At 45.4% G+C, this 12,165-nt stretch overlaps 1 protein-coding gene across 2 annotated transcripts in view; it reads left to right on the forward strand.

Annotated features, from left to right (window-relative positions):
* The window catches only part of NINL (ninein like), a 50,214-nt gene that overhangs the window by 15,527 nt on the left and 22,522 nt on the right, over window positions 1-12,165 (forward strand). For both annotated transcript variants that reach the window (XM_053383540.1, XM_053383542.1), the window contains 6 exons: window positions 2,898-3,097; window positions 6,648-6,744; window positions 6,910-7,085; window positions 8,386-8,452; window positions 10,323-10,513; window positions 11,240-11,395. In XM_053383540.1, the coding sequence (XP_053239515.1) occupies window positions 2,918-3,097; window positions 6,648-6,744; window positions 6,910-7,085; window positions 8,386-8,452; window positions 10,323-10,513; window positions 11,240-11,395 (867 nt within the window). In that variant the 5' untranslated portion in view covers window positions 2,898-2,917. Of the gene's footprint in view, window positions 1-2,897; window positions 3,098-6,647; window positions 6,745-6,909; window positions 7,086-8,385; window positions 8,453-10,322; window positions 10,514-11,239; window positions 11,396-12,165 lie in introns of those variants that run through there.

The following is a 12,165-nucleotide window of genomic DNA, read 5'->3' on the forward strand; positions in this document are numbered from 1 at the left end:
GGTCAGTTCTTCCTACATGAATTTTGAAACAGGTTTGTTTTTTGCCCAGTTCTTCGGGGCGTGGGTGGGGTGGAATCAGCAGCAGGAGACTGGGGGCAAAACTGGATGGAGAAGTGGTCCACGTTCTTACGTCTGGCTGGTTTGGCCATGAGACGGTAAGGATTGTCTGATAAGCATCTTTGTGCCCAAAAATGCAGTTTGGCTTGGCTTAAAGACAGACTTAATTCCTCTTAGTTCCAGCTGTTGGTGTAGCCAAGAATGCTTCCAGAACGGAAATTCTTGGCTGTGCCAAATGAAAATCTGTCTTCAAGGAGTTTGGTGATGGAGGAAAAGGAGGCTGTCTAGTTTCCATTTTCTCACTAGCTCTCCCTCTCCTCCAAAGCTACCTTGTTGGATAGAAATGGATGCATGGCATGCTGTACTTCTTAAACAACAACAACCACCATGGTCAATTAGTTCGTTTCAAAAGGATACAACATTGAGGCAAACCCCAGGCTTTTATACCCCCTCGCTCTCTTTCTATCTACAAGCTGTCGACATTCCACTCTTACGTAATGATTTGTGCCATGCCGTGAATGCTCAAGGAACTGAGCACCTAAAACAACACAAATCTCACAGATCAGCAAAGTGCCCTGGCGTGGGTGTTGCTCAGAGCAGTGGGTGAGAGGCCAGCTCCTCTGGACACTCAAAAAGAGGTATGTGGTAGGAAGGTGGGTTTGTTTACATAAATGATTGAATCTTCGCCCCGTTGTATTAATTTCAGGCCATTCTGCTGTTTCTCTTGATGTAGAAACCACTCTCTCCAGCCATCTCTCTCCAGCTGTTTGATGTATTACATCTACAGTATAATGCTGACTGACCCTTAAAATGTTACGGTCAAGTCTCCCCTGGGGGGTGTTCTCTGGTACATGGGCTGCGAGTTACAACACAAATTTTCCCTTTGGTTTTTAGGTCTGTGCAATAAATTTAACCTGAGCTGACTGTTAGGGCTTTTTAAAAGAGGTTTAGAAACACAATATTTTCTCCCCGCCTCCCTCCAGTGAAAGGAAATTTGGAAGGAGTTCATGTAGGAAGAAGGCCTTTGAAGGCTACTAGAGGGCTGTGTTCTGCCCTCCATGTTTTGAGGTGGCAATACATCAGGAGGGGGTAGTGCTCTTCCGATCGAATCCTGCTTGTGGGTTTACCACAGGCATGTGAGTGGCCACTGTGAGAACAGGATGCTGGACTTAGATGGGCCACTGGCCTGATCCAGGAGACTCTGCTTACAGTCTTACATTCTTTAAGGAGATTGGGTTCTTCCTCCTGAGATTCCCCTAGCAAGGGTGGGGAACTATGGGACGGATCCAGCCTTCAGCCTCTCTTCTGCTACTGCAGCCTGCCCAAAGCCTCCCTTTCTGTTTCCCACCAGATGGGCAAGAGGTACTTCATGGGAAGCTGTTGCCTCAACATACCCCAGCAGTGTGGTGCTCACTGGGTAGAGAAGTGCGTTGTGAGAAGTTAGAATTGTCATTTCAAATCCACTGCAAACTTTCCTCCAGTTAAAAACTACGGATTCTTGATGGTTGGAGTTTTATGCATCCGACCATCATGCACTGAACAAATAAACCATCAAATATACAGGAAGGCAGAAGTGAATGGAAGAAGAATAGAAGGAAAACCTGCATCACAGGATACTCAAAACTTTTTTTTATAAACACAGTCCCACAACACAGTTGGGGCGTAACTACTCTGTAAAGAAGTTGAGTATGTGTTTCTGCTTTCTGGACTTAGTGCTGGAATTGGGTGGAGAAAGGAGCTTTGGATAGAAAATTGTGGTGGCTAATCTGGTTTAGGCGGTTATGGTTATGGCTCCAACACGGTTATGGTGTTGGAAAACTGATAGCGGTAGCCAGTCTGCACAACTGAATGAGTTTGGGGATGGACTGTACCTCAGTGGTAGAGCACATCCTTTGATTGCAGAAGCTCTCCAGGGTCAGTTCCCAGATCTTCAGTAGGGCTTGACCGGCTGAATCCCTAAGGGCTGCTGCCAATCAGTGAGGACCAGCCTCACCAAACCTTGTGCCTTCCAGATGTTGTAGGACTAAGGTTCCCATCACCCCCGATCATTGGTTATCCTGGCTGGTGCTGTTGGGAGCAATATGGCCATGTCTTCCACATCCTTGGGGTAGAGGCTCCCTGAAACCAAGGACCGAAGCTTCTTGACTATTGGAGCAAAAACGTCCAACAACATCAGAAGGGTGCTAGGTTGGGCAATTCGCGTGAGTTCACATTTTGTTCAGCTTTGAACCTGGAATTTCTTCATTGGTGCTTTTTACCACTGTGGTGGGCTGTTAACTCAGCCAGTGTGGTGTAGTGGTTAAGAGCGAAAGATTCATAATCTGGGGAACCGGGTTCTCATCTCCGCACCTCCACATGCAGCTGCTGGGTTACCTTGGGCTAGTCATACTTCTCTGAAGTCTCTCAGCCTCACTCACCTCACAGAGTGTTTGTTGTGGGGGAGGAAGGGAAAGGAGAACGTTAGCCACTTTGAGACTCCTTCAGGTAGTGATAAAGCTGGATATCAAATCCAAACTCCTCTTCTTCTTCTTAACCAGCATTGATCCTTGTCATCAGCGCCAGGCAGTGCAGCCAGTGATCAGGGATAATGAGAACTGTAGCCCAAGCACATTTGAGAACACCATGTTGGCTACCCTTAACCTGCTCAAATACCACATTTTAAATTTAGGTGCTTAAAACGGGGGAAAAAGAGAGAGAGAGAAGAAAAGTCCCAGTTCTACAAAATGCAAAAGGAGAAAAGAATGGTGGTTGAATGTTTGATATCAGTGCTTACTAGGAATGTTGACTCTCATATTTCCACTTCTCTTTCCTTCCTCCCCTTTCCAACTGACTCGTTTTAGGCCGAGTCTTATACTATGGGATGGGTGAGGAAGAGAACAAATATGTGTCCCAGCTGAAGGACGTGTTCAACAGCTGCGATGCCACAGGCACCGGGTATTTGGACAAGGAAGAGCTGACTGAGCTATGCCGCAAGTTACACCTGGAGAGGCAGCTACCCCTACTCCTGGAGACCCTCTTGGGAAATAATCTCTTTGCTAGGGTAAGTAGGCCCAGGGCCTCTGCACCTGACTATTGTGAAGGAGCACTTCTCTCATAACGGTTTAAAATGGCAATCTTGTCTCCCAGCCCTTCCCCGCCAGTTGTTCCCATCCGTGCATGGAATTCTCAGCTGGCCACTCTTCATCCTTCCTGTCTGGCCCTGAACACTTTTAAATCCCATTGGTGCCTCCTAAAGGCAAGCCTAAGGGCATATTCCCCCCCCCCCCGAATTGCACCACTCGACATGTCTGTGTTGAAGTGGGATAGGATGCCATCCCTGTGCTTTTCAGGGAGACCTAAATAAACCCTGTCCCACTCATTTTCTGATGGACATTATGGCGTGTGGCCTAAACTTCCTTCTCGTGTCATTTTTTTTTAACTGTTCCACTTTGGGCATGGCTTGTTCTTCTCTCCCGCTTGCAAAGCCTTTGCAACGCCTAGGCATAGCTGGCAACCGTCCCTTATTTGGAGGGGAAAGTCCCTTATCCCAGCGCCGTGTCCCGCTGCTGCTGATGTCCCTTAAATTTCCTGGGTTTCAAAGGAAGCAGCTCCTCTCCCTCCCTCCCTGCCGGCCAGGGAGGAGGGAGGCTCCAACTGTGTTGCTTGTCTGCGTTGCTCACCCAATAAGGAGTCTTAAGAACGACTAGGGGGTGGAGCTTGCATGCCTTGTGCCGATCAAATTGGCCGCGTTGTCTGGGGACTCGCCTTTGCTCAGCGCTTCCCAGCGGAGAGGTGACGGAGGTTTTCCTTGCTGCATCCCCTTTGTCGGGTTGCTGCGCTGTGGGAATCACCGCTTGAGGCTTCGTTTGGCTGCTGGCTGGGCTTTCTGCCTTTGGCTCGGAGGGGCTCAGAAGTTGAACATACCTGTGCTCTGAAAATCCCTTATAAATTATTTATACCCCGCCTTCCCTGGCCAGGGCTGGGCTCAGGGTGGCTAACACCAAATATAAATTATAATAAAACATAATAGGGGGGAAAAACCAGTCAATTAAAATATGGCTTAAAATACAGCCTCATTTTAGTGGCCAAAAATCAAGAACATAAAGGGAGGAAACATCAGATATTCACCCAAGCCAGCTATCCATGCTGGTCCTACATGGGCCAGCAAAAAAGCCAAGGGAAAATTTACATACCAAATCCCATATAAGGGGTCAGAGTGAGTCTAAGCTGAAGGCCAGGCGGAACAGCTCCGTCTTGCAGGCACTGCAAAAAGATGCCAAATCCCGCAGGCCCCTGGTCTCTTGTGACAGAGCGTCCCACCAAGTCAGGGCCAGTGCTGAAAAGGCCCTGGTCCTAGCTGAGACCAATCTAACGTCCTTGAGGCTCGGGTTGTTATTTATGGACCTTAAGGTCCTCTGCAGGGTATACCAGGAGAGGCAGTCCCATAGGTATGAGGGTCCTAGGCCACATAGGGTTTTAAAGGTCAAAAGCAGCACCTTAAACCTGACCCTGTACTCCACCAGGAGCCAGTGCAGCTGGTAAAGCCCTGGATGAATGTGATCCCATGGCAAGGACCCCGTAAGGAGCCTCGCCACGGCATTCTACACCTGCTGGAGTTTCTGGGTCAGCTTCAGGGGCAGTCCCGCGTAGAGCAAGTTACAATAATCAAGCCTGGAGGTGACCGTCACATGATTGTCTGAATGCAACCAAGAGAATACAGAACTATCCTAATACAGAACTATCCTACAGAAGTATGGAATAGTCTTCGTCTTCAACAGAAAATGTTACCTGGTAGCTGTTGGTTGCATTCAGACAATCTTCCAAAGCATGTTTTGTGTGTGTGTGTGTGTGTGTGTAGATCAGAAGCTTCCACTTCTTTGTGTCCAAGTACACTAAACCTTGGTTTGGTCAAAATATAACTTACATACAACCCAGGATCTCCAAATGTCCTGGCTCACTGCTGCTCATTCCCAATCCAGAATGGCTTAGGATCTTAGTTTATCAACAATCCATGGTTTATTGCATTTGGACACAAAGGCAAATTCTGGTGTGCTGTTAAGTAGCACCTTCCAGTCTCCTCCCCTTGTATTACTGGAGAAGAGGAGAAATGGTTTGACTGCAGCTCACTGCTGTATTTATTCTCAATTCTCCAAGCCAGTTACGTAGCCCAAATCTTTTGGTGTAGAAGCAAAGCTCTGTTTGTTCTTTTGTTTTATGTGACTAGCTTTCTAAAGTTCAAACTAATTTCCTATGTAAGAGAATTCATGGGCATCTTTGCTGGGTTTTCAGCAGAGAGTTATAAATTGTTGCCTGTCTTTTCTAAATTGGGACCTGGATTAATGGAACTTGCAAGAAGCTGGAAGCAAGTTCTGTGTTAACAAAAGCTGCACTTTTGAACTGACTGAGGGTATTGTTCCCATTCTTACAAATGATCCTGCAAAGGTTTCTGCCAATCAAATATTCTCAGTCTCTCAAGTGCAAAAATATAGCGACTTCTCTTTCTTACTGTAAAGAATAAGAAAGATAAGGGTGACTGATTGCAATAGTCAAAATGGTTAATAGAAAGAACATGGAAATTCTAGTATCTCGGAATGTTTGTTAATAGAATGCATGTATATTTCTGGTGTGAAAAGTTGAAATCTCAACCCCAGATCTATAGAGCATTTTTTTAAAGGTTTGTTTATGGGACGATAGCTTAGTAAAGTAAACATTTAAGTGTGATTTTATTTATATTTTGCTGATTTTATCCTTATATGTTGTACTCCGCCTTGCTGTCTTTTTATGAAATACACACTCACACATTTGCACCCCTACCATAACTGCTGAAGCTCGTCAACATTCTAATTTGATCCCGTTAACTATCTACTCATTTTCAAAGGAGAATTACCCTTTGAAATTACACTTGTGTACTTATTGTTCAGGGGGCATCTTAAAGCTAGACCAAATAAACACTTTGGCTTGCCACATTGGTGCCCAAGCTACAGTGCCCTGGAACGGTACGTTTTCTAGTGGTGGAGTCTGTAAGAGTTTAGCAATCAACAGTCTCCTTTTAGGCAGCTAGCATCTGGTGTATTGCATTCATGCTGGTGCCTCTCTTTAAAACCAGAGTGCCAGGGCAGTGATGCAAAATGCATGGGTGCATTGCTCATTCCCCAAACCTGATGAATATCAGTTTAGTTCCTGTCAGGTGAATTAAATTTGGTCTTTGAGACCTCATCAAAAAATAGCAACGTTCTCCAGTAGGGGTGGGTTCTGGAGTAACTGAACGTGAACAAGATTCTGCTGGGAATCAGTTCTGATCTGTTTACCACCAGATCTTCTTAAGCTGGATTGGCAAAAGTGAAGAGCCATGGCTTGGTGGTCGGGCATCTGCTTAGCAGACAGAAGATGCCAGGTCCAATCCCTGACATCTTGAGGTAGTGCTGGGAGTGTCCCCTGCATGGCACCCTGGGGAGCCACTGCCTGCCAGTGTAGACAATATCAAGCTATGTGGACCAATGGTCTGACTCAGCATAAAGCAGAAACAATGGTCTGACTCAGCATAAAGCAGAAACTGAGCTTCATTCCTGGTGTACACCTGACTTAACAATGTCCTGTCCGTCCACTCCTAGGTTAACTTTGAAGAGTTTAAGGAAGGCTTTGTGACCATATTGTCCTCAAGCATCAGTCTTGGTCTTTCAGATGATGAGAGCAGTTACCTGGAACCAGGTGGGTGAAGAGTGGAGGGTGCTAAAAGATTCATTGTTTTGGATTGACTGCTTTCAAGTTCCTTTGTTTACAGTGCGCTATTGACCACTAAGCTTAAGTATGCTGTAGAGCAGAGCTGCAATCAGACTGGTGATCCTGATCTACAATTGTATTTCCAACTCTTAGCTGTTCCGGATGAAGTCGAGCCTAAATACATCCATGGGGCCAAGTGGTACGGCCGCCGGACGAGGCCGGAACTGCAGGGTGCAAATCTGGAAACTCCCAAGTATTTACAGGAGCAGCAAACAAAGGCAAATGGGAAAAGTCAGCTGAGACGCTCAGCATCTTTGGAGAGCGTGGAGGTGAGGTTGAGTCTCTTGAGTTTTACTGTACGTTACTTTAAAAGAAGCAGCCTTGTAAACATGAGGCTTCTTTCATAGTTCATGCTTACCCAGAAGTTCAGAAGTTTCCAAAGCCTGCCCAGCATTCAGTAACAAATATTAGGCTCAGATATCAAGGCAGTGAATGTGTCATTGCAGAGGAGGTGTTTGCATGCTTCTGTGGGATGTAATCCACTGGGAGCAGTCAAATACAACATTCCTTGTTTTGCTAGAGTGGACGTGCAGGGGAATGTTTGGTCCAGCCAGTCAAAAACTTCCTGTTCCTCCTGGCCTGGAGCATCCTTCCTTGCATGTGACTAGTGGGTGGGCATGACCTTTCCAGACCTGGTAAAAGGCCAAGGCATGCTTCCACTCTCCCTCTTTTCCATCTTCCTTTCGTCCGGCGAACTTCCCAGACTGCTAACTGCAGTCACTAGGTCAACCCACATATGGGGTAAACCTGTTTGTATATGCTTGTAACTTTAAGCCTTAAGCCTGCCTTCAGGGATCACACTATGCTCTGCCTGATTGTAAGACTGTGGTGTCTTTATTCTTTTAGGAGGGATTCAAGGGGTCTTACCAGGAAAATATTAGAACACATTTCAATCTGGGCAAGCCAGATTAAATTGCGTACTGTCTTAAGAAACTCACACAAGTTTGCAACCAGTTTTCTGCTGTGTAAAGGGGAATGTACTCTGCTAAGTAAAGGAACTTGCTAACGCCAGTTAGGAAGGATTTTAATAAACAATATATCCTCTCTTGCCACCCTGAACATTCCCACAGTTTCTGTATCCAAAGCCAGCATCCAGGAAGCTGAAGTTACTTAGGATAAGGCTGGAGAGAACCAGTGCATCTCAGAGACAAGTGGGGTTGGGGCCAGCTCAGCATCCAGCATGCTCTCAGTTGCCTGTCTCTCTGGAGGGAGCCCCTTTCTGGCAGGAGAAGTCACTTAGCAGGAGGTGTCTGACTAGGTGTATGCAGTATTGCAGGAGCAGAACACCCCTCTGCCAATCTGCTTTGACCCTCTCCTGGATCTAGCTGTCCATTCTTCAGACGATTGATCTCCTCCCCGGGTGCAGATACTTCTTGGGATCCTGATTCCACCTGCTTTATTCGGATCCTCCCCAGGGTCGTTATGGTCACCTCCCTGAGCTCCTCCCATTCTTCCTCAGGATCTGACCATCCCCTCCAGGACACCTCCACAAGACTCATGATAATCCTTAAAAAAAAAAGCTTGGCTCTTTAGCTGGCATGAAACAGTGAATCCTTCTCTTATTTTCAGAGCCTTAAATCAGACGAAGAGGCCGAAAGCACAAAAGAACAACAGCATGAGATGTTTGAGGGTCAAGGTAGGAGAAACCTAAACTCAAAATGAATGTTTAAAAAAATTAGAACGGGTTCTCTCCTTTTGAAAGAAGGAAAGGAGAAAAAGCAATACTGAGGATGGAAACTTTCCTTCTTTAACTCTCTGGTCATCTGATTGTTGGGATACTGCCAGGGAGGCAAAGTCCATCATAGCCCCCAAGCCGGCTGCCGGACGATACATCGACCTCCCGTAGACAGGCAGTATCAGCAATTAGCGACACGAAGCCTCAGAAATAGATTGCCACATTCTTAGGCTGGTGCACACTCTATCAGCAGAATTCACACAGCGAAAGATGCACAGCAGGAGAGCATTTTTACAAGTTTATTCAGCGTTGATCAGAACAAAGACAAACATGACTGCCTGTTTCGATATGCTCAGGCAACAACAAGGAAACGAAAGCAACTGAAAACATAAACATCCTGTGAACAGGAAATACGCAGACTTTGTGACTCACAAAGCCTGCTCCCTTTTAAGGTGGAACGGAAATATCCTAACACTGATTTCAATCAGTGACTTTAAGGACAGGGTGATAGTTCAGTAACAAAATCCATTTTTTAGAGGTAGAAGGTCCCTGATATTTCCAGTTAAATGTAACAGGAAGCAAGTGATGGAAAACAACCTTTTTCTGAGACCTTGGAGAGCCACACTGCCTGTCAGAGTAGGCATAAGAAGCTGCTTTATCCCAAGTCAGACCTTTAGTCCATCTTAGCTCAGGATTGTCTACACTGACTGGCAGGCGGCTCTCTGGGGTTTGAGGAAGGTGATTATTTCCAGTCCTACTTGGAGATGCTGGAATGGAACCCAGGACCTTCTGTGTGCAAAGTCCTTCTCACAGCTCAGTACTGGGTGAGGTGGACCAGTGGTCCAACTCGCTAAAAGACAACTCGATAATTTCAGCACATCAGTATTCTTTTTTCACTAGTTGTTAAAACAATCGCCCTAAACTTTTCTTCCCTCAGATTTATTATGGGGCTAACGTTTAGCATTGAAAACTATTGCTCTTTTATTTAAATCCCACCTTTACTCCAACGTACAGTGGTACCTCAGGTTAAGTACTTAATTTGTTCCGGAGGTCTTAACTGTTCTTAACCTGAGGTACCACTTTACCTAATGGGGCCTCCTGCTGCCGCCAGACCGCCGGAGCACGATTTCTGTTCTCATCCTGAAGCAAAGTTCTTAACCTGAAGCACTATTTCTGGGTTAGCAGAGTCTGTAGCCTGAAGCATATGTAACCTGAAGCATATGTAACCCGAGATACCACTGTACATGGTTCTCCTCCTTCCCAGTTTTATCCTCACAACAACCCTGTCAGGTAGGTTCAGCTGAGTGGCAATGACTGGCCCAAAGCCACCCAGTAAACTCCGTGGCTAAATAGGGATTTGAACCCTGCTCTAACAGGTCCCAGCCCAACCCTCTGACCACTATGCCATGCTTACGTTGTTTGGAAAGATGCAGTTAGAGGATAAGGGAGACTGATGAAGCAGACAGGTCAATATTCTTCTGAGAATGTTTTCATGCATTCCTGGGGAAATCCCATTTTATTTCATTGTGTTATATACTTCCATCTACAGTGGAAACCCTACTTACGTTGTAAACAATGCAAAATCAGTGGTATATTTTGTACTTGAAGGTTTGCAGAGCATTGGAGTCTTGCAACTTTCACATGGGGCTCATGTACTCAGGGCAAATATTGGAGGAAGCAATTTTGAAAAATTAAGTCTAAAGAGGAGAGTGGGATTCTATCTTAAATGGTTGAAGGCTTGTGGAAAGAGCAGTCTTTGCTGTGACTGACGAAATAATTCAAAGGTAAAATGCCCTTCTTCTTGCGTAGTGGAATTTCTTTATATTTACAGGGCGAAGGTGTACCTGGCATGATGACCTCCATGATAGCCCCAGAAAGTTCTCCCCCTCGTGTTTTGGCATGACTGAGAATCAGGTTCGGGACATCTGGGAAGATCTTGGCGTTGGAAAGAATGGGCACCTTAACAAACAAGAGCTGGCTACCGTTTGTAAGAACATTGGACTCAAAGAGATGGAAAAAGAGGTGGGGTAAATTCAGCTGTTGGAAATTGTTTGACCAAGTATTGAAGATAGATATAGATATAAATATAGATATTATTCCCAGAGCTTCTTGACCAAGTGGGTCTTCTCAGTCCTAGTCTGACACTATTAACTACTGTACTATACTGGCATTTCCCCATGTTACTTTTTTTGTAGATGTTGTAGTACCACACTCCTTTTTTTCTGGCCAGAAAGACCACCAAGGTGGTGCTGCAGCTTTTTGTTGCAGTCCTCAAAGCAGCAGCAGATGTGCCAGGGCGATAGTGCTGCAGCAGTTGCCCACTAACTACAAAGAGCTTGAAAGCACTAACAATAATGTCCCTTCTCCCAGTCTTTAAGGTTGGGTGGACTTTATTAAATTTTGGTCACAACCCAGTGAGCTGCTGTGGTAGGCTGCCTATTGGTTCTGTTGTAACAAATCAATGTATTTTGATGTGGGGGGCATTATTTGGAGTATTTGTGTTGTGTGTTTCTCCCTGGTAGTAGGTTCACCTTCCAAAAGGCAATTTATTCCTCTTAATGACTAGGCAGTAAAATGACTGTTTTATGGGAAACTGTTGTGCTTCTAAGAGCAAATTGTTATAAAATACCACTTTTTGTATTTTTTTTGGGACAGCATAAAATGGTCCAATTCCTCAGGTAATTTCCCCCCCTAAATATAATGTCTGATACTTTGTGATAGATTGCTTTTTAAAAATGTTTTATTCAGGATCTTGAAGATTTGTTTAACCAGTTGGATAGTGATGGAGATGGCAGAGTAAGCTTAAAGGAATTCCAGCTTGGCCTGTTCAACCACAGCCCCATTCTTTGCCCTATTTCTTCCACACCTCTCAAACCAAGATGTCAGAGATCACCATCCCACCAGGTAACTGTCAAAGCATAATTTCTGAGAGAGAGACTTCCTTCAGAAACATAGTTTTAAGGTTCAAAATCTGAAACCATTCAGAGGACCCCCAGCAGTTGCCTTTTCACGCAGAGCTGTGTTATGACACATGAGAAGCCATGTTTTCATGCTATGTGGCTAAGCTGCAACATGCTTTTTCGCATGCTAGGGGAGAAGACTGGAACCACCTGCTTTCTGTTTCAAAGTTCTCAGTGACCTCCAAATTTGGGGAAATGTGGCTTTCTAAAGCAAGCCACATTCTGAAACCATTGCTGCCTCCTGAATTGTTATCACTGGCAGTGGTTTAAATAAACAACAGTTTCAAACGTTCAAATGTTGTGAGTGACCATGGTTAGTTGCAAACCAGAAATGGAAGTTTCCCATTTCCTCATCCCCGTGCACATAATGAGCAACCGTGGTTTACTGCTGCATATGAGAACTAGGCTAGAATGTCTTGAACTGACCTTCAAATGTAAAAGGTGACCTGAAAGATTCAGATGCCAAGGGCTGTTTTCATTTACTCTGCTTTTTATGATCCCTGGAAAGAAAAGCAAAGGCAGAATTTAGCAGACTTCATCTTATTAATTCAGTCTGAAGTATTGGAGTGTTGTGTGGGATCTCTGAGTTGCCTTTTCTAGCCTAAAAGGTAAAGGTAAAGGGACCCCTGACCATTAGGTCCAGTCGTGGCTGACTCTGGGGTTGCGGCGCTCATCTCGCTTTATTGGCTGAGGGAGCCGGCGTACAGCTTCTGG

The sequence above is a fragment of the Podarcis raffonei genome, chromosome 3 (genome assembly GCF_027172205.1).
Source record: "Podarcis raffonei isolate rPodRaf1 chromosome 3, rPodRaf1.pri, whole genome shotgun sequence".
Taxonomy (NCBI): Eukaryota; Metazoa; Chordata; class Lepidosauria; order Squamata; family Lacertidae; genus Podarcis; species Podarcis raffonei.